At 43.7% G+C, this 21343-nt stretch overlaps 2 protein-coding genes across 4 annotated transcripts in view; one reads left to right on the forward strand and one right to left on the reverse strand.

Moving 5' to 3' along the window:
* Nucleotides 1-4210, reverse strand: part of PSMD13 (proteasome 26S subunit, non-ATPase 13) — a 157689-nt gene extending 153479 nt beyond the window's left edge. The window contains exon 1 of the mRNA XM_069223211.1: nucleotides 3917-4210. Coding sequence (XP_069079312.1) covers nucleotides 3917-4017 — 101 coding nt within the window. The 5' untranslated portion in view covers nucleotides 4018-4210. The remainder of the gene's footprint in view (nucleotides 1-3916) is intronic.
* A 21-nt stretch (nucleotides 4211-4231) lies between these two features.
* Nucleotides 4232-21343, forward strand: part of SIRT3 (sirtuin 3) — a 76039-nt gene continuing 58927 nt past the window's right edge. For 2 of the 3 annotated variants that reach the window (XM_069223207.1, XM_069223210.1), the window contains exons 1-2: nucleotides 4384-4565; nucleotides 14398-14505. In XM_069223207.1, coding sequence (XP_069079308.1) covers nucleotides 4448-4565; nucleotides 14398-14505 — 226 coding nt within the window. In that variant the 5' untranslated portion in view covers nucleotides 4384-4447. Of the gene's footprint in view, nucleotides 4331-4383; nucleotides 4566-14397; nucleotides 14506-21343 lie in introns of those variants that run through there. The other variant, XM_069223209.1, reaches the window with a different exon arrangement.

The raw sequence follows: 21343 nt of genomic DNA on the forward strand, positions 1-21343 counted from the left end.
ATGCCGGGCCACTGGAATTATGTGGCATGAGACGGACATTATGCGGTACGGTTTAGTAAATTATGCTGCATAATGCAGCACACTTTGAAATAATATTAATTCATTATTTCAACATTTTTAAACTTGATAACACTGGCTCGGCATTTGTTGCACCTCATGAGTACCATTTTAATATCCAAACGTAGCAATAAGTAACAGAAAGCTGACCAGTTTTGAAAAAGCCCTTTCACTGAGCAGCAACAAGCGTCACTGTACTTTTAGTAACTTTTGAAGCATTTGAGTTAGAAACCATTTTTGCCTTTAAAATCTGCAGATTATGTGTCAAATGGTGGATAATGCAACAAATCTGTAACTATCCAAGTGCATAATTCCAGTGGCCCTCTTTATATGTCATTTCACTAAGACAAACATTTAATAAAATATTCACTCAGTGGATGGCAGCATTTGAACATTTTAATAATAGAAAAACTGTAAATTCAAAAGCAACATGTAAAAAAATATTTTGATTCTAACTGAACTTTGCAGAGTACATCTACTAATAAAACACAAATGTTGTTATTAAATCAGCGCTCAATGCCAGTGGTAATTTCTCACAATTTTAGCTTAATAATAACTGAGGTAAGATAAACCGGTGGCCTTGATCCTCATTTGGCAACGCAGGCAATGGACAGTAAGTACAATCTGTGCTTATTTGAATTAACTTGTACAGTTACTGAAATGTTTTACAGTAAATAATCTCCTCTGTACAAGCGAGTCAAAGTAAGAAATATAAGTCAGGTAAGGTTATAACAAAAAAACTGCTACATTAAGAACTCAACAGAACTCTCACATGAGAGGAACTCATATTCAGTGCCCTAACCTGGTCAAAACTCTGATTTAATGATAAGCATGGCACACAAAACTATTAGAATTCAGACATACTGGTATACTCAGACTCTTGTATTAGTATTATAATGATGGCAAAATCAGAGCCTTGCTACAATCCGAACTCTTACGTGGGTATCATATGTAGGGCTCCCAGTTTCATGTTTTTTTTAGAATTTCCATCTGTATTAATCCATTTTTATTTTTTGGTAATGTTATCTGTATTTATCCACATTTTATTTAGTTACATGCAAAAAAAGACACTGCAGCTAGTATTTTTTCACATTTCTATAAATAGGCAATGTGTGCTTGGTTGTTATAGGTTTAGATAAATGTATGTAGATGGGTAAATGGGTTACTGCTTTTAAAAAAGATCCTTTTGTTTCTTGCAGTTAATAAAGTGCAATCCTCCTAATATAGCACATTGAGCTACGAAGGATCTTGTAACCCTCACTGTCATATGTACCACATCATATATACTGATTTACACACATATGATTTATTGTCAATCTATAATGTGTGACGTAAAGCAATTTGACACCCAGCATCAGCAATATATCACTATAAAATAAATTAAACAAAATAGTGGCATTTAAGTTGTTATTTGTGTAAATACTGAGACAGACTAACACATCTAACATTCCTACAGTGCATACATATCTGAACAAAGTCAAAAGCATGCCTCTCCTAAGTACCTGTGAAGTGATAAGCTGTGTACATTTGTTTTATCTCAGTTGCCTTTAGGTGTGTGTTTCCCCCTCAACCCCCTCTTAGCTCCCAGTCAGGTTACTTAAACAAAAGGAGGCCTGATGGCCCCTTAACATCGATCTTTGTTATGGGATAAGCTGAAATCTGATAACCCTCTCCCTTACTGCTCTGGACAGACTACTCTTCTCGTTGCAGACAGCAACAAAGTTAAACATATATATTGCCATTTTTTCTATTACTATTTATAAATAGAGCCAAAAAAAATATATTTTTCTGTCTGTTTTTATATGCAAAAATTAATTTTAATGGAAAACTGGGAGCCTTAATCATATGTTATGTATGGCTCTGATAAAGAGCCACTATCATTCAATTTCTAAATCTGATCATTCGTTGTTATGACGTAGCAATAGTTCATAATAAAACTTTTTTTATGGCCTGGTTGACAGGGCTCTGCTGGCCTATGGTGAATGAATGAAGACAGACACCAAAACTGCAGGAGGTGAGAGGAAGGTAGGGAAGGTGCTGGGGTTAGTCAAGGAAGGCAGGCAAGTTTTTAGTTTTCCCTTTGGGACCTGGATACATAACATATGCCATGTATATCTCCCCCATCACCACTACACAGCTGTTTGAAGTACATAATTTTGTGAGCCATACATAACATAAAATTATAGATGAGTAAAAGTAAATACGGAGATGTTTTTCATCTCAGGGTTCTGTCTGACATCACAGACAACTCAAGCTTAGCTCTCATTGCCTATTTGATGTCACTCAGAACCTCTTACTAAAAGACACAGCCTTAATTCGGTGCTGCCCATCTACAATTCTTTGTTATGAATATCTCTCATCAAAAGCCACTACATGAACATCAGATTCTAATGGCCTGATTTAGAGTTTGGCAGATGGGTTACTCAGTCACAAATGAGACGGATATCCTGTCCCCGCCATATTACGATCGCCATAGGCTATTACAGGACCATAATACAGTGGACAGGATAGCTGTCACGTTTGCTGTGCCGTAAAGGAATCCCATGCTGCCCTGGTAGGGCTCTCTCTGTCTCCGTCAGAGAAGCACTGTGAAACAGGGAGCACAGCTTCTAGAGGGAAGGGAAGCGAAGACACAGAGTGGAGGGATGGGTGCACTTTATTTTTTTTTTAAAGTAGGACAGAGGAAAAGCCAGGTTATGTATAGCTCCCCCATTTCTCCTCCGCTCCCTTTTTGTATACTTTAGTGTGCCGTTCAAGTGGGACTGGTATTCCCAGACGTGGATCCAATACACACTGTGTCACTACAGCCAAGCTACACCTGGCTAATGAGCACTAAATAGGGCGAAACTGGTCCTGGGTTGCCTGCGCTTTTGTTCTTTAAGGACCTTGTTCAGCAGTCCAGGCTGGACTGCTCTTACCGGAGCAGGGTCAACTGACTGGCATATAGTGGAGGAGACATGGTGTTCAAAATAAAAGTAGTTTGGGGTGTGACCCCAAGTAATTACCAGTGGCTGAGATTAATTCAAGTATTCCACCCATCACTTTTGATATACTTCAGTCTGAGTTGGCAGGGCCAGATAACATTGAGAAGCCATACATAACACTAAGTTATAGAAGGGTAAAAAGTGTGGGATATTTTTCAGCTCGAGGTTCTGAGTAACATCACAGACCCATCTATAGTTCTACGCGACAAACCACATACTGCAGTAATCTGTCACCCCAATGCACAGCACCTGCTTCCAAAAGTGAATCATTTTTTAGGGCAAGCAGGTGTAAGTGTTCCGGGTAAAAGTCGCTAACTTAAAAAAGCAGCTCTCTCTACTCCCTATGATTCGTGACCCTACGCTTCCCTCGGTGGCCTATAGTGGCCCAGCTGTCAGTGCATCATTTGGGGGGGGGGGGGGGGGGGGAGTTAGAAAGGTACATCCACACGGTGTGATAGCTAACTCGGGAGAGAGCTCGAGTAATCGAAGCCTGCATATTTTGAATGAATGACAAGCAGATTTCGGTAACCGCTCGTCCTTCAGTCAGACGGTTTATAAAGTTAGACAATCACACCGTACTTTCGTGTTCCGTATTCTTTTATCACGGCTCACCGGTTCCCTCAACCCTCGAAACCTTTTTACTCTTTGGCCCAAAACTCCCTTCACCCATTGCCTACAAACAGCAGTTTTTAACTTCATGTCTTCTGCCGCCTTATGGCTCTCGCTTGCCCTCTGCCACCACTAGCGCAACTCCACTATAATAACACCCAGGGCCCCTTTAATCCTACCCTGGTCGCTGAGCCACTCAACTGTAACTCTAAGGATCTGTCACGTACTCCCCAACATCCTCCCTCGCCCATGCCCAGCGCTCTCACTTCTTCCCATAGAACTCCTCCAGGCGGTTCCACACTGCCGCCTCTTCGGGGTCCGAACTAAGGCTCTGCTGCTGCTGAAGGTAGCTCGACACCTCTTTCATGGCTGGGCTGCTGGTGGGGAAGTGTTCAAGAACCGTATGAAGAGGAATTTCCAGAGAAGAGTCGGTATCTCAATTGTCTTCACTTCTCATAAAACACCATTAAAAAGACCGGTGCGGCACCCGGAAACGCACAGTGAAGGATGCTCACTCACTTCCGGCAGCCGTGCACCTACGGCATGCCGGGAAGTCCCGTAAAGCTTCTAATACCGGAGCTCTCAGACCAGCATAAGGGAGAGAGGTCTGGCACTACAGAGCCCAGCGTGTGATCCATTTATCGTTCTGAATATTGTAAGCCGTGTTCGCTTAATTTACGGTAAAGAGGATTTCTTGCACGAAAACATGGGCTATATCTAGTATGTGGCGAGGCTCTGGAGAGGCAAACTGTTTATAAACGAAAACTATGTGCTGATATCATTGACGTGCTTGCTGAATGATTGAATACATCAAAAGGGTGTGTCCCTCTACTACAAACATTGTGGGTGCGCGTACCGTGGACGGGAACAGCAGTCTGTGGCAAGGAGAGAGTTGCTGTCTGCAGAGCGCAGCAGGTAGAGGGAGCATTACTGTCAAATGCACCAGTGCCTTGCCCCAGATGGCCCTTGCACTCGTCCTCCCCATTTGAGTTGACATGCTGTGCTCTTTAAGTCTTTTCAATTGTTTAAATAGCTTTTGGCAGCTTCTCTATCTTTGTTTTAAGTGTTTTCACGGCGTGTGTTTCTACATAAGAGTTGGGCCTCTAGTATTAATGCAGTTTTGCGGAGCTCCTTAGTGAAGTCTATCTTTAGAGGCAGAGCACCAGACCTCAGTTCATTGTACAGACGTTGCAGTTTTTGTTAAGGTGTTATCTTATATGACACCTTTACCTTGTTGAAACACCTTTTGATATCATATATGTTGCCGTCAAATGGACTGTTATAATCCATGACATGATTCTCAAGTAGTATTATATTTTTGATTTTGACTGCTTTCGCACTGTCCATGGAAGCAGTGGTCATGGCAGTGGTACAGTTGAGTGGTGCCAGGAACGCTAGTCAGACAACTAGAAGAAGTGGTGGCTGCCTCCTAACACAGATTTTGAGCACGGGGATTTAATAGTTTACAAATTAAGCACTGGTATAAATATGCATACTTCTCTGTGTTTCCCCTGTGCATCATGTTCTTTGCGGTACCAGTGATTTAATTGGATCTCCCAAGGTTTAAGCAGTGGATAGGCCCAAACATTCATATATACTGCTTTCACACTTATTTGCGTGCAGCTGTCGTTGATGTTGTTTAGTGCCAGGCAGCAGTGGTTCAGCCAATCGTCAAAACTATGAGCCTTCAAAACTAAAGGGATTATTCTGTGACAGGCTTTGGCTATATAAAGGATCAGCTGTGTTTGTCAATATGACATAAATGGATTATCTGTTAGCTCGAATCTCATAGAACGTTGGTACAAACTCAGTTTTCCACAGCGACAGGCTATATCGAACTGCCCATATTTCTGCAAAACTAACAGTAGATTTTATATTGTTATTTGCTAGTTTGGTGACTGATTAGATAGAGTTTCATAGCAACTACACGTATTGGTATTTTGTTTTGTCTACCCGTAACGTGGTTTATGCACCCCTAAGGCCTCAAAAATGTTTACCAAAGTTGCACTTTTCATGGTCGAGGTTAACCATTTTGATGGGAAAGCACAATGTTTCTTGAGGCCAAATTGCACTCATCAACTAAGGGGGCTGCACTCGCTATCCACCACAGAGGCGTGCTCTAAAATAGTATGAATGCGCACAAGTATTGTAAAGAAATGCTTCTTACTTTGTACAGTCAGCCCCAAGATGTTTTAGATTGATGCTGCAGGTTTTTAACTCTGAGAGTAGACTGAGACCTGCTAACAAGACTTCTGTGCTTATGCCCTGTCCCTAAAGTGTGTGTCAAATTGGCTGTGCCCAACAGGAAATGCCTAACTTACCTGTAAGTCCTTTGTAAATGGTACCCAGGGCTTGTATCACTGACTGTGCCACCCTGGAGGTCCCCCAACCAAAACAAGTCCCACTCCTGTCCGCCACTGCAGACTGATAGAGCAGTAGATCATTGCTGGCCCTCCTGGAGAGACATGCCAATGACTCTCATGACTGCCAGAGGGTGGAATGCCACTGCCCAAACACACAATAGAACATACCAAGATAACATTTCAATTCTAGCCAAGAAAGACATTGCAACATATCTTCCTCCCTTTGTAATCCGTCCAGACTCATCCTCGACCTCTCGAAGCAAACCCACATTACCCCCCACCTCAGGAAGCTCCACTGGCTCCCTATTCAGTAGAGATGTCAGTTCAAGGTTCTGATCGACATCTACAAAGCCCTACATAACCAAGAGTCTGCATACATCAACCACTGCCTGAATTCCCATCAACCCTCCAGATACCTGTGCTTTGCCTACCTCTCCCTCGCTTACACCCCCACATCCGCCAAAGTAACAGTGGAGGATGCTCCTTCTCCTACCTCGCTGCAAAGTCCTGGAAGGACCTCCTCCTCCAGACTTCCACCACTGCTGGAATTCAGGAAAGGAATCAAGACCTGGCTGTTCCAACCAAACCTTCCATAAGCAGCAGGGGTCTCAGCACCTGGATACCCTCTCGGATGATTAGCTGCACTTTAAAAGAACTGGTTGATTGATAGATAAAACATTTGTGTGATCAAATACAAAACGTTAACAATTACTGTACAACAGTGCATTATAAGTTGTTCTAAAAATTACTGTACAGCAATGCACTAGAACTTGTTTTAAAACTGATGGAAGATCAGAGCATATTAAAAAGAATCGATTTTCATAGGTTACGCAAAATTACTAAAGGTGAGTGGTACCCAGTATCAAACCAATAGCGGGTTTGCTCTAGCACATTTCAACAGTTCACCAAACGCTGTGGCATTGGGAAATACATTTGTCTATTCTGTTTTTACAAATATCTCAGTACAGCTCTGAGCAGTTCTTACCATTAGGGGAGAAACGTTTACATTTTTGGCTTGTTGAATTTATTTATACTTAAAATAAGTAGATGTACAGGAAAGCCTGTCATATCACTCGGACCCAGTCCGTCAGATCAAAAGTAGGGGAATGAAAACCTGGCCACCACCAATTTCTTGAGCCTATTTGACCAAAAATAACGTGCAGGAAAAGGATTAAATGGACACTCTAGTCATATTTATCACGCTCCTTTCCTAAACTGCAAAATTTGTGTCTGTTTTACTTTTGGAGAAATGGGTAATACAATGTTCTCTTACATCATACGGAATGATTAGAAACACCACGTGTGTTAGTGGTGAGTCCGCACTTCAGCGGTGTTTATCTTTTGTATAGAATGCTATAACCGGCCTGTTAGCAGGTCTGTGAGTATCAGCGTTTAGTGCATGTTTCTAGTTGCCAAGACTCTGTCTTTTCAGTATCTGCCCCTGGCTTAGAGATTCTCAGCTGTGGACCGGAATTGCAGGACACAAGAAAAAACCCATTTACGATGGAGACCACGAAGTTCAGTTTCAGGGCTGTCTAAGATGAAGTATTGTCAGTCCACCTGCCCTCGAAAGCAGCTGTTAAGAAACAACACCCAGCTTTCCTAAATATTTGCTGCAGCAGATAAATAATGTTCTTAGGTGTTGGTCTGCAGCATTATTATTTAAGGAGTTTCCCCACAATTGCATGTAAACCTACAAAGTTTTAGCCAATTTGTCCAATTTCTGTAAATTGTGCTGTAAAGTTAATTGAAGGGTACATTCAAACAGGCCTTTGGAAAGAGAACTGCAGCCACCACCTCTGCTTCTCCCTCACCTGAAAAACTTTAACTTGATTTGCTCAGTGCTGTATTTTCTAATTCTACTTTTATTCCTAGTTCATTCCTGGTTCTCAAAATTACTAGCTTCCTTCTTTGTATATAATGAGCTTAAATGGCAACATTTTCTACTGGGAAGCAGGACATTTTGAAAGACATTTGGGGGAATGTATTTTACCATTGGCTTATATTGAGGCAAAGATCATTTTAGGAGAAGACCCCCAAAGTAAAGCTATTTTTGCATTCTCAAATCCCACCTGACCTTTTGGCAAATTTAAATGAGACACAGTCTATTTTGTAATTCCATCCCCGCTCCAGTTTCATTTACAGTGTATGTATACAGTATGTACATAGCGAAAAGGCAGTGGATCATTGTACCTGGTCAAAGGTAAGCTTAAAGTCGATGACTAATAGTAGAGGAAGCTAAGTTCTGGACAGTTAATGCATTGTGGTGTAGTGTTCTTTAAAGAGGCGAGTCTTCAACTCTTTCCTAAATTGTAGGAGCGCTGGGGCGGTCGTGATGGATATGGGGATGTTGTTCCAGATCCTGTGTGCGTAGATGGAAAAGGCCTGTTGTCTTGTTTTTTGCCCTTTATTTTACACTTCTTAATCTGCGGTCTGATGGTGTCCTGGTTGCGGGTGTGCCAAGAATCATCAGGAAAGGTGAGCTTGTTTGCAAGACGACCAGGTACACTGGTTGTGATGTTTTTTTAAGTGATGCAGCTTGTTTTGAAGAGGGTGTGGGCTGGCAAGGGGAGCCAATGTATTTTCATCAGGGTCCAGGAGATGTGATCATGTTTCTTCAGGCCCTATATAAGATGTGCTGCAGCATGTAGGAAGCCCCCAAGAGGTACAAATGTTAGTCTGGGAGGTAATGGAGTAGGCCTTACCACCATCCTAGTGTGGAGAGCAAGGGCTTGAACAGCAGTTCTGTAAATTCGATTTCTGGAAAAAATAGTTTGACTTTCGTTAGAAGAGCGCTGGTACCAGGCTGTCTTTGCTTTTTTGGCAATGTGTTCCTTGAGAGAGAGGCTGGTGTTCAGGGTGAATTTAAGTGATACGGCCTTCGGTGAAAGTTGGGGTTCATAGCCATCGAGGTTCATTTCCTTGAGCCAGGTTATCAATAGCACTTGTTTGTTGTGTTGTTAGTTAGTTAATTAGTGAGCTCTTGGCAGAATGACAACAACTCAGCCCACATTTAGGGGCATGTGTAATCAAAGAACCTATATTGAATGGATGCCCTTGTGACTTAGATAAGCAAGCCCATGTCAAACTCCCAGTGTGTCCACTGACTCAGTAGGGTTTAAGGACAGGTCCTGTTCCTGGTTTAGAAAATCCACTGTACTTACTCTCAACAAAGGCTCCGATGCTTCATGTTTTCTCTTTCCCTCTTAATCTTTAAGGAACAGCAGCTGAGTTGAAGCCTTTCCTTAAATTCCCAAATGCAGATCACGTCTCCTAGCACTATGGTGCCATGATCATTGGAAGGAGCAGAATTGTGTTAAGTCTGCTCACTGTTGTATCTAGCGACAAACCCAAAGGACTTGCGTCACTGACTGAGATTAACTACAAAGCAATATATTTCTGTCTCCTTCAGTTACTTTAAGAGAGTAATATAAAATACTTGGCAAATTGAACCTATGTTTGTCAAGTTGGATTTTGAGATTTCTATGTAAGTATTACACTTGTACACATTTGGCATTAAGGTATATATTTCATATTTATACTATGATTACACTTGTATACATTTGGTGGTATTAAAGTACATATTTCATATTTATACTATGATTATACTTGTCCAGAAGGCTGATTGGTTTTCTGATCTCGTGTACAGTAAATCCTTTGATTTGGTACACAAAGTAAGGGTTTTGGCCCTGACATAATAGTGTAAGGTGGTCAAAACTAGTTCTGATGGACCTCAACTGTGACGTTTCGTATCATTTGCCACCGGTGTCCCAGGGACTGTCATGCTGTGGCTTTGCAAACTGGCGCAAGTGCAACCCCTTCTACATTTGATTTTCAGCATTGCGAGGGGAAGCAGTTGCAGGCTTCTCAGGGAGGTAGTGTGGGGTTGCTGTAGCTCAGCATTGAACCAACAGACACAATAATGTTAAATTCCAGTCCAGCGATTGTCTTTAAAACAAAGAAAGTAATCTAATCACACAGTTAAACTAAATACTGCAAAATTCAAACTATACATCCAGGGCCCATCTCCAAGGTGTATATCAAGGAGTGGATAGCAGTACTCCTGATGAAGATCTTCTTAACTGGGCTTGTCGTGCCTAAAGTGCCGCAGACGCTGGTGGAGGATCTCAAGGTGGATATCTCCTTTGAGGAAATTAGAGAAGCATTGACATCGCTGCCCAGGGGTAAGATGCCGGGAAGTGACAGCTTTCCGGTGGAAACTCTTGAAGGTGTTCTGTGAGGTGAGAGAGGTCGGGACTCTCTTCCCTACTATGCAGGAGGGCATGATTTATCTGCTCTCCAAACCAGGAGGGATGCAGAGAGACCCATCATCCTATCTTCCACTGACCATGATTAACACAGGTGTCAAGATTCTGTGTAAAATCCTGGGCAACCAATTGCATGGCCTGGTGGCCGGCTGGTTAACAAAGCTCAGTGTGGGTTTATACTGGGCCGCTGTACAGCTACGAACATTCGGAGGCTCAGCCATGTAATGCACTCTGTTGCGGATGGAGTTGAAGAGCTTTCTCTGGTTGCAGCCAACCTAGAGAATGTTTTTGACATGTTGAGCTGGGAATACCTGACGGAGGTGCTCCAACTGATGGGCTTTGGACCGGTGTTCTGCGGTTGGCTTCGACTGCTGTACATGAGCCCTGTGGCACGGGTTCGATCAAGGGGTTTAGCACCAGAGCATTGGGATATTGAGTGAATGTGAGGCAGGGTTTTCCTCTGTTGCCTTTGTTGTTTGCTGTTGCCCTAAAACCACTAGCTTTCATGCTACAGAGAGGGCTTCATGATTGGGGATACAGATTGGTGACTTCATGCTTGCTGTGCCCTTATACAGATGATGCTCTATTCTACCTTGGGATGCCTTGGCTCTCCCACCCACTTTTACTGCACCCATTAAAGATATTTAGGGAGGTCTTAAGCCTTCAGCTCCACCATCACACAGGCTTTATCTTTCCTCTGGGGTGGGTGGGTGGGGGGAGGGGGCACAGAGAGGCAACTCCCTGAACTGGGACTTCGCTGGGAACTGCATAGCTTTAGATAGCTGGATATCAAGATTGCGCTAACAGCTGATAAACTATATGCATATGGTACGGGACGAGTGTTGGATGAGTTGGTCTTTTCTGGGCAGTTTTGGAACATGCTTCTGTTGTCCATTGCGGAGCGTTTGCAAAGATGGTCCAACTACTGCACTCTCTGTCCCACCACCAGAACACGATATGTCCCTTGGGGCCCGTTGTTTTTTGACAACTGACTTGTACCCTTGTAGCCCTGTTGTGGTCATGCAGATGGAGTACAGTGGTACTGGAGGTCTTATTCTTGGACCTGGATTCAGGTGGTTTGGACCTCCAGAACCTGGAATTATATCACTATGCAGTCCACATCCAGCACATGGCCAAGTGGTTGACAACGGAGGACAATTGGGAGAAACAATCCTGCAGGGAACTTGAAGGTTGGAGACTTTGCCCGTTCTGCTTATGAGGGGCCGAGTTTTGGATTCTACATATCCCAGTGTAGAGCACCAGACTGTGACTATCTGGGGGATGGCTGTTTCGAGAGTGGTCAGACACACCTTTTGCTCGGGAGTTGAGGATATCAGACTATCAGCCCTTACGCCATAATAGCGGCACCATGGCGATCACGTAGTGGCAGAGAGGATGCCAGGCCCTTGGTGGTTTATACAGTGGGGAGACCTTTCTTACGTTCCAGGACACACAAAATGCCTTTGGGATTTGTTAGACCTAACAGACGTAGGGTGGTCATCCCTTAACTTTTTGCTTGCCTCCCTCCATTTTTCTGACCCTGTTTTTGCTGGTTTTAGGACTCTGCACACTTTACCACGGCTGACTAGTTCTAACGTGCATGTGCTCTCTCCTCTAAATTTGGTAACAAAGGCATATTTAATTCCCCAGTAAAGTGCACTAGAGGTGGCCAAGGCCTGTAAATTAAATGGTACTAGTGGGCCTGGAGAATTGTTTGTGCCACGCACATAATTAGCCCCTTGACCATGTTTCAGGCCTGCCATTGCAGGACCTGGGTGTGCAGTTTCACTGCCACTTCGACCTGGCAATCAAAACTACTTGCCAACCCTTAAACTCCCTTTTTTCTATATATGTCACCCCTAAGGTAGGTCCTAGGAAACCCATAATGCAGGGTGCTATGTAAGTAAAAGGCTGGACATGTACTGTGTTCTACATGTCCTGGTAGTGAAAAACTCACAAATTTGTTTTCCACTGCTGTGAGGTCTGCTCCTCTCATAGGCCAGCATTAGAACTGCCCTTATATACTTTTGAGTGGTAGTTTCTGATCTGAAAGGAGTAGCCCTGTCATGTTTAGTATGGCCAGAATGCAAATAGAAAATCCTAGTTACTGGTGAAGTTGGATTTAATATTACTATTTTATAAATGCCACTTTTAGAAAGTGGGCATTTCTTTGCACTTACTGCCATCTGTGTCTCACCGCCCGTCTCCAATCCACGTCTGGTCTGTGCTGGTTGACAGCTCCCCTTGTGCATTCCACCCAGACTGCCATAAACACAGGACACACAGTCACATCTGCATTCATCTGCATACTGAATGTGTCTCCCTGGGCAGGAAGGGTGGAGGGTCTCTCTATTACACTTGCCAGTTGCATTTCCTCACAGAAAGGACTGATAACCCCCCTCACCCCCCACAGGGATCCTGGCAGACAAGTCTGGGCTGAAAGGGTAACTTGTGCACTTCAAAACACCTCTTTGAAATTTTCCCCACTTCAAAGGCATTTTTGGGGTATATATACTGGGTCTCTGACCTCACCAAATCAGACACTTCTGGATCTACACCTGGACCTGTCAGAGGGACGGCCTGGCTGCTTTGGACTGCTTTGCAGGAATGGACTGCTGCCCTGCTTGTTGCCCTGCTGCCTGCTGGCCTATGAGACAGCTGGAAGGACTCTGTCTTCCCACAAGTGCTCTCCAGTGGCTTGGATTGAGCTTACCTCCTGTTCAGAATTCTCAGGGCCACAAAGACTTCACCCCAGAGAAGAAAATCCCCGTGCGTTGGAAAATCAACGAAACACCTGCAGAAATCGACCCAGCGCCTGCCTCACGGCTGAAAATGTGCTGCATCACCTACCAGATCAACACAGCGCCTGCTTCTTCTTACGGGCGTGTCAAGGATTTTCAACGCATCACCCTGGGGGCAAAATATCTCTGCATCGCAGTGAAGAACCAAGGCTGCACTCCTGGAAATCAACGCATCACTTTGCAGTGTAGAAAGAAAATACGCATTGTCTGTGCTGTGCTGTGAAATCTGACGCACTACCTTATTTTTCAATGCATCTCTTCCTCTGCGGCCCCCGTCCATCGTTATTGTTGACGCATCTCAGGTACTGTGTGTTACAAGGATACAACCACTGATTCCTAAGGATTGAGACTTTTTTAAAACCTTTAAAAAGGGATATCTCAACTTATGCATATTGGATTTTTGTCGTTTTTATCTTATTTTATTCAGATCAATATTATCTATTTTCTAAATGTGTGTGATGTATTTTTGTGGTGTTTTCACTGTGTTACTGTATGAGGTATTGCACTAATACTTTACACATTGCCTTCTATGTTAAGCCTGTCTGCTATGTGCCAAGCTACCAGAGGATAATTGTGATTGTGTTTTGACTTACCCTGACTAAGATTGTAGTTCCTACTTGGACAAGGGTGTACACCTCTACCAACTAGAGAGCCAATCTCTAACAGGATTGGACCCGGGCAGTTTTTGCAGTATACTGAGCTGGCAGACACACATATTAGATGGTATTCTTCACAGTGATGAGGGACAAAATTTGATCAGGCTGACGGTCAAAGCCATGAAACTTGATAGACTTGATAGGCCCAAACTTGTACGTAATGCAAGATGTGCCTGGAATGCTGATATGAATGTTCCTTTCACTGATAAAGAATGGGCAGCTGTCTGTGAATTAGTGAAGTGTGTATCTGGGAATGCTGGATTCAAATTAATTCACTTTAATATTTACCAACAATGCTGCGTAAACTTTATCCATCTATATGTGCGTGTGCATGTGGGCCGAAAGGCATCTTCTTTTTGCATATGAAATGGAATTGGCCAGCAGTCATGAACTTCTGCATCAAGGTCTGCACGAAAATACATGGGACAATGAGGATTCAAGTACCTCCCTCTCTCAAATACTGTCCATTGGGTATCATGTTTTAAGATTCTGGAGTGAAAATATTAAGGAGTTGAAGTTAGCACATCACATATTTTCTTTTACAATATGTTCTCATGTGTTTGGAAGCCTTTTTGCATATTTTGGTTGTTTTTGCCAATACTGTCAACTTCGCTTTTCTCTCCTGCAACATGCTCACGTATCTCCTTTGTCTTTTGCAGTCTCCCTACTTGTCAGTTGCGGGGACAGTATGATGATGATGCCTACCAAGATGTGTGTTCATTCATTTAGGAAGCTATTGCGGCATCAAGGACTTGTGCCGCTAACAGGTGAATGGCGTAGTTCACTTTTTAAATCATCTGGGGTGATGTATCACTTAACATTGCCTTTAAAGTCGGTGATTATTCATCAAGACCATCCAGATTCCACAAAGTGACAGAATTCCCTGAGATTCAGTAGCAGCATACAGAGCCTTGGATTTAGAGGGCAATCTTCATGAAATTAATTTACTGCTCCAACATCTCCCTCAAATCTGGTTTGATTTATATCCGATCTCCTTGCAAACGCACATGGACATTACTGTTTGTGTACCACCCTGCCACTTACTGATGACAGTTCTGGGAACCCATAGTTTATCTGGTGTAGCTTTGGTATTCAGTCATGGAACTCACAATTTAAAGCCATGGATTTTCATCTGTACACCTTATAGGCTTTCTATCCCACAGACTGAGCACCAGACCATTTTATGCAGCTGTGATATTTCCATACGAACATCCTTGCAGGCTTATTAGCTCAGAGCTGGAAGTAAATTCCTTCCCCTGCTATGTAGTGGACTGGTGCTCGGATGCTATATGAACGCAAGGTCCACAATTAATGGTAGTATTAGAAAATAATTCACAATGTGAGGTCAGTGGAGGCAGTTGCTAGATTGGCAACATGGACAAGCATCCCAATGAAAACCAACGAGGGCAGATTAATAGAAGAAAGTTGAGTGTGAGATCTGCAGTGAAGGTCAGGGAAAGAAACTTCAGTAGATGTCCAGTTCATTATTTCTCTCCAGGATTCTGTGCTATGGGATCCATATATACGTTTCCACTCTGACTCCCGTCCAGATGTTTGATTAAACGGGATTTGATATGATTAATGTAAAAGAAAATCATAGCAGGTTCCATCAAATCTGCACAACTGCAAAATATAATGCAAGATGACTGTAATTGTGTTTTGCAGATACCTTGGAAGGCTGGAGAAAGATCCAAAATGTATCACCATGTCAGAGAAAACTACAGAAAGGTCCTCACAGAACTTGATCATGTCTGTTAAATCTCATTACCATGAATGTGCAACAACAAATAACCCTGGACAAGGCACTGTTGTAGAAATATGAAATTTCAAAGCTTAGTTAATAAGGTTGGCCCTGTGGCACCAATACCTTCCGATTAGCTGTCCTCCTCTATCATGAAGGTGTATTGTGCCTTTATTTCTTCGCTATGCTTACTGGTACTCAGAATTAGATGGTGGGTTCAGGTAAGAAGAGGTTCAGACAACTGAAGACATGTTTGCGGATTGCAAAAGGGCTAATATGGTCAAGGTTTTATGACCTTCTATAAATGTTGACAGATTACAACAGGGAAGGAGCCTAACCCCCTAGCTGCTGAGACTTTTCCAACCCCCCCCCACCGTGCTGAACCCTTTGCGATGTTTAGGGCACTTTGTACTTAATCCTTCATAACCTTGATCTACAAAAGGTGCTGTGCAAGAAAGTGTATTTTTTGTTTTTTGTTTATAATAACGTCAATGAAATGGTACTGTACTAGGATGACCATCTTCTAGCTATCAGACACAAACAGAGTTGTATGAAAAAAAAAAAATTATCACAGTTTTTCTATTTTTCTAAAAGGTAGTTCATTTTTCCTAATATTTGCAGTTTCAACCTACTTACAGTTTGTGTTGGAAACCGGTGTTGTAGAAAGCTGGTACTTTAAATGGGGACCACAATGATGTACACTGTGCAAAGAGTCCATGCAATCCCCAGGGGTATCACAGAGGCACAAATGACATCCCAAATGCTCTCTCTTGTGATAGGGTGATTGAGCAGTTAGGCATATCAGAGGGTAGTGCTAAGCATGAATGGCACACACTCATGCTATAAAAGAGGCAAACTCAATAAAGAAATCTAACACCAATTTATAAAAATAACACATACTTTTAAATAAACTTTGATTCCAAGATCACCAGAGTCAGGTGAGTACTTTTTGAGTTATGAATTTGTAGAGTTTTCAAAAGTCAACACAACAAAGATGGCAAACTAGGTAGAGTACAGCGACTCACTGTACCAATGTCCTGGACTGAAGGTGAGTTTGTAGCAAGGTCCAATGCCACAGCAACAGGTCACCTCAGGGAGCTCTGGTGCATCCAGGTGCAGAGATGCGTTACGGCATTGGGTGTCCCATTCAAGTCTAAGGACATCGGTCCATTTACAAAGTTGCTGCAAGGATGGACTGGGAGGATAGTCCAGGGGAATCCACAGGGGGGCATGACTCTTGAGGTCCTCAAGCATGTAAGGGAAGACCATCAGTTTGCTCTTCCTCTGGCTGTAAGGAAAGGGTGCAAGGGTGTCTTCTGGCACTGGGTCTAGTACTGGAGTTCCTCACGGTTGCAGGGGGGTGGGGTGGAATGGGGTAGCAAAACCACTCTACACTCGTGGACTGGGGATCCAGTACGACAAAGCCAACAAGTTGGTTCAGGTCTCATACGGTGGGGGGACGACGGGATACCTTTGGATCTCTTTTCCTTGGTCTGGGGCACATGGGTGCAAAGGTGTCCTAGGGCGTCGGTCTTTGCCTCTTGGTTACTCACGGTTGCAAGGGGGTCTACAGAAACTGTCTGCAGATGACGTTGTGAAGTCCACAGTGGGTGAGCACTGGGTGGGCTTCTTTTCTGGAGGGCCTAGCTACTACACTGACACTGGTGACCCACTTCAACATGGGCTGTATGGCTCGGGTGCAGTGGTGACGTCCAGCGTCATGTTTCTGGCAGGGCCGGTCCTTTAAGGTCTTTCTTGGGTGCTTGCGGATGCAGGGGAGCAGCTCCTCTACTCCAAGGGAGTACCTCCTGGCAATTGGTAAAGCACTGGCAGTTCTCCCAGTTTCTTGGAGGCTGCAGCGGTAGGACAGGTCAGTTGCTCCTCGAAGGTCAGGTGTACCAGGCAGGCCGGCAGGGTTGGCGCCAAGTGAGTCCGGCTCCTCGGTTCTTGAGTTCAGCAGGCTTCTTGTCCACTCCTTGTTTTGTGTCCAGCAAAGATCTGAGGATCTGGTATCGGGGGTCCCCTAAATACTCAATTTAGGGGGCGATAAGAGAAGTGAAGGGTAGTAGCCAATGGGCTACTTAACTTGGGGTCACTACATCCCCTAAATGACCACTTACTATGGGGGGTGGGCATCATCCTGTCCAAAGTTATGAAACTCCACCAGATGGCAGAATTTCCTAAGTTGTGTCCATTTCAGGTTGGTCATCCTAGGGGTGTTCGCAGTCTTGAAGTCTGGCGCCTGCTGCGTAGCTAACTATTCTGCCTGTATAGGTGCCAGATGGGCCCTGGGGCAGTTGGGTTGGCATCTTCCTTTGAGGAAGGCCAGATTTGAATACCAAAGGCAGTGGACTTACCACTGGTACTTCCCACCTCCTTTTTCAAACCACTGAATAGCATACTAACAGACTTAGTATGGGGCAGCGGTCGCCGACGCGTGGCGCTAACGAAAATACATCAACCACTTACACTAGGAGGACTTGGGGCACCACGATTTGAACTATATTATGAATCCGCCCAGTTGCAATGGGTGTTTAAATGGCTCGGAAAGCCTATGAGTGAAGAGAAACAGACGGTACATACGGACTTAGGTCATACTAACATACTATATTATCTGATGGACCGAAATGTATCATGGCCCCAGACCCAAAACATTTTACTAAACACAGCCTATTGGGTCTGGGGCCGATTTGCACTAGCTGGGGACAAGAAACCACAGTATTCTCCTAAGATCCCACTACTGGCCATTCCGAAAATCAAAAAGATAGCAGCAAAGTTAGGCCTGATTACATGGCCCGAGAAGTGCATACAAACAGTGGGTAATATCTACGGCGAAGGGCACCTCCTAACATATGAGGCATTGGCCAGCGCTCATAACCTGGGACAAGGGAGCTTCATAGCGTTTGGCGCAGTACGACACTTAGTACACTCAATCTGGAACTGTGGAAATAATGAACCTAAAGCTGCTCCTATACTACATGATCTATTAGATAGCGTAGTCACCCCAATAAATGTATCGAGAATATATAGAATCCTGACAACACATACCGAACACCGACAGGAACAAGCAAAAAATAGATGGGATCAGTTACTCCCAGAACCGCTCTCGCAGCACGCATGGAACCAGGCTATGGCAATAATCTATGAAGTGTCACGTAACCCCCGATTCCGCTACACCCAGTTCAATTGTACACCAAACATATTTATCACCACATCGACTGGCACGCATGTTTCCCCAAACGCCACAGAGGTGCCCCAGATGCGGAATCACAGAAGCCACCTTTTTCCACATGACATGGGAATGCCCTCCAATTCTGCATACATGGAATTATATAATAACGTTGTTAACTGAGTGGATAGATACTCCATTGTCCCCCCAAGCCGGAGATATGCTTGCTAGGAATCGGTGTTGGATCCAAAAGACGCAAGCAGACACATAGATGCATAGCATTAGCACTAGTGCTGTATAGGCGTCTGATAGCTATGCATTGGAAATCGCCTAACGTGCCGAGCACCTGTCAGTGGCAAGTCGAGCTGTTACGCTGGGCAAAAGCAGAAGCACAAACACTGCAATCACTCCAGGAAAAAGGGGTCAAGGTCAAGGGCGTAGAAACCTGGAACTCCTTCGTGACAACCTTGGAAAGCAAAGATGATAAACGACCCCCCTCAGCAAATGGAACTAACAGGCAACATCAGACAACTCACAGAACATATTTACAACGTTGGCACAGTTATTTATCCCAGAAAACGCAGTAAAGATGCAATTCAGTAAGGAACAATTGAATCAATAGAAACAGCAGGGACACGAGATACGGGGCACAATGAGATACAGACGCTCTAGAACAAATAAATCAAATCAAAGGAGGGAATGTATATAAGCGCGCTGATTGCCGAGGACCGCCTCCTGTTTCCCTTTCATAGCGGCCCCACCCTGCCTGCACCTTTATACCTCCTGCGTCCTCCCCTTGAATATGTGTGATCGCCGAGCCACCCTCGATTGTCCTGTGCCGAAACTAGTATGGGAGCATATGTCGCACTGCTCCAGTTATTGTTATGGGCTCTGTTCGCGGGTGATGCAGGTGGCTTCCTTCCCCCTCCCTCTCTCCCCCTCCTCCCCTGCGTGCAGCTTCCTAGATCTCGACCTCACCCCCCTTTCCTTTCTCTCTATCTTTAGTCCTCTCTCAATTATCTTTTATGTTATGCTTCTTTATTGTATTTCCCGTGTACACAATGTCTCCAAATAATTTTAGTTAAATGTATAAATGGCAATTACACTGCTATGAACGCAAAGACATATGAGTAACTAGCACTGGGACATGAAAATAACTGTATAATCAAGCAATTTGGGTATACAATTGTATTTTTTCACTGTTGAAATAATAATAAAATACAAATTAAAAAAACAAAAAAAAAACAAAGGCAGTGGACTTCTTTGAAGCTTTTGCCTTGGGATGCAGGTCATCCTGTGGGGAGGGGTGTGAAACACCCCAGCCTGACAGTATTTTGTTTCCAACCTTTCGAGAGCAGAGTCTCTCACCCTGTGAGGTCAGATTCTGATCTGTTGGTGGCAGGTTGGCCAGAACCAGTCAATGAGCTCACCAGCAGTTGGTAGGTTTTTCATGGGGCACCTCTAAGGTGACCTCTGGGTACATGTATTAATAAATCAATCACTGGAATCAGTGAGGTTTTAATAATACAAGGTGTTTGACACCAAACATCCCTAGGTTCAGAGAAGCCATGTAGTTGGGGAACACGTATTGACCAGTGTCCAGCACATGTATTTAAAATGGCTTCCCTGCACACTTACCATGTCTAAGAATCGACAAAGACATAATAGGGGCAAGTTTGCTCATTCATTTGTGCCCTCACTTTTAATATATATGCACCCTGCCTGAGGGCTGAAGGCCTGCTGTAGGGGTGACTTAAAGGTATTACAAGCAGTGTTTTAGGGGACATGGCACACACGTGCCATGTCGTGTTTTCAATTTTAGAAGTGCCTTGTCACGCAGCCTGCAATGGCAGTCTGCATAAGGTTGGAGCTGGGTCCCTCAGAGTGGCACAAGTTGTTCTGCAGCTCTGAGGACCCCTCTTCAGGACCCATGCCCTAGGTAACAGGGGTACCATTTACTAGGGACTTATGGAGGGGCTGAATGGCCTGGTCACTTGGGGACAAAGTGACCAGGTGTCTTGTTCTAAGGAAGGAACACTGGCACTGGGCCCTGTTAGGCATGAATCCAGTGCACTTCAGTCAAAGTTACATCTAAAAAACAGGCACAAGTGTGGAGAGGGGGTACTGCAACCAGAAGCCAGCTCCCTAGAGGTGTTATCTGTTGTTTTTTTTGGTCACAATGGCTGTTTTACAAAGGCAATAGACTATTGTTTGTCAAACCCTTCTGGTCGCAAGGATAAATAGGGTTTGTAGGTTTTCCAAAAACACACAATACCCAGATCCAACAACTTTGTGGATATGATACTAAATTATACCAGACTTTATAATGTACATTCACACCTGTATAATATATATGTTAAGAGTTGGTTAACATTTACTTAACTTTAAGCAGTAGAAAGTGGGTTTAAGATGGCCGTCGTAATCATGTGGATTTAACGGTGAACCGAATTCAAACAATTGTCCAATTTGTCCATTACCTTTGTATTTCATGAAGGACAAACACGTCCATAAATGTTTATATTTAATGATTCCCATCATTAGATAATAATGACAAATTCATTTGAATTAGTTTTTTATATTCCTTGAAACTCATCCATCATGGTTACCATTGTTGACATTGTAGTTGGCACGGATTAATTATGTTGCCCTTAAATGTGCAGAATAGGGCCGTGCATACAGGTGGTTGGTAAGTCTG

Source organism: Pleurodeles waltl, chromosome 3_1, assembly GCF_031143425.1.
Source record: "Pleurodeles waltl isolate 20211129_DDA chromosome 3_1, aPleWal1.hap1.20221129, whole genome shotgun sequence".
In the NCBI taxonomy this organism is placed as follows: domain Eukaryota; kingdom Metazoa; phylum Chordata; class Amphibia; order Caudata; family Salamandridae; genus Pleurodeles; species Pleurodeles waltl.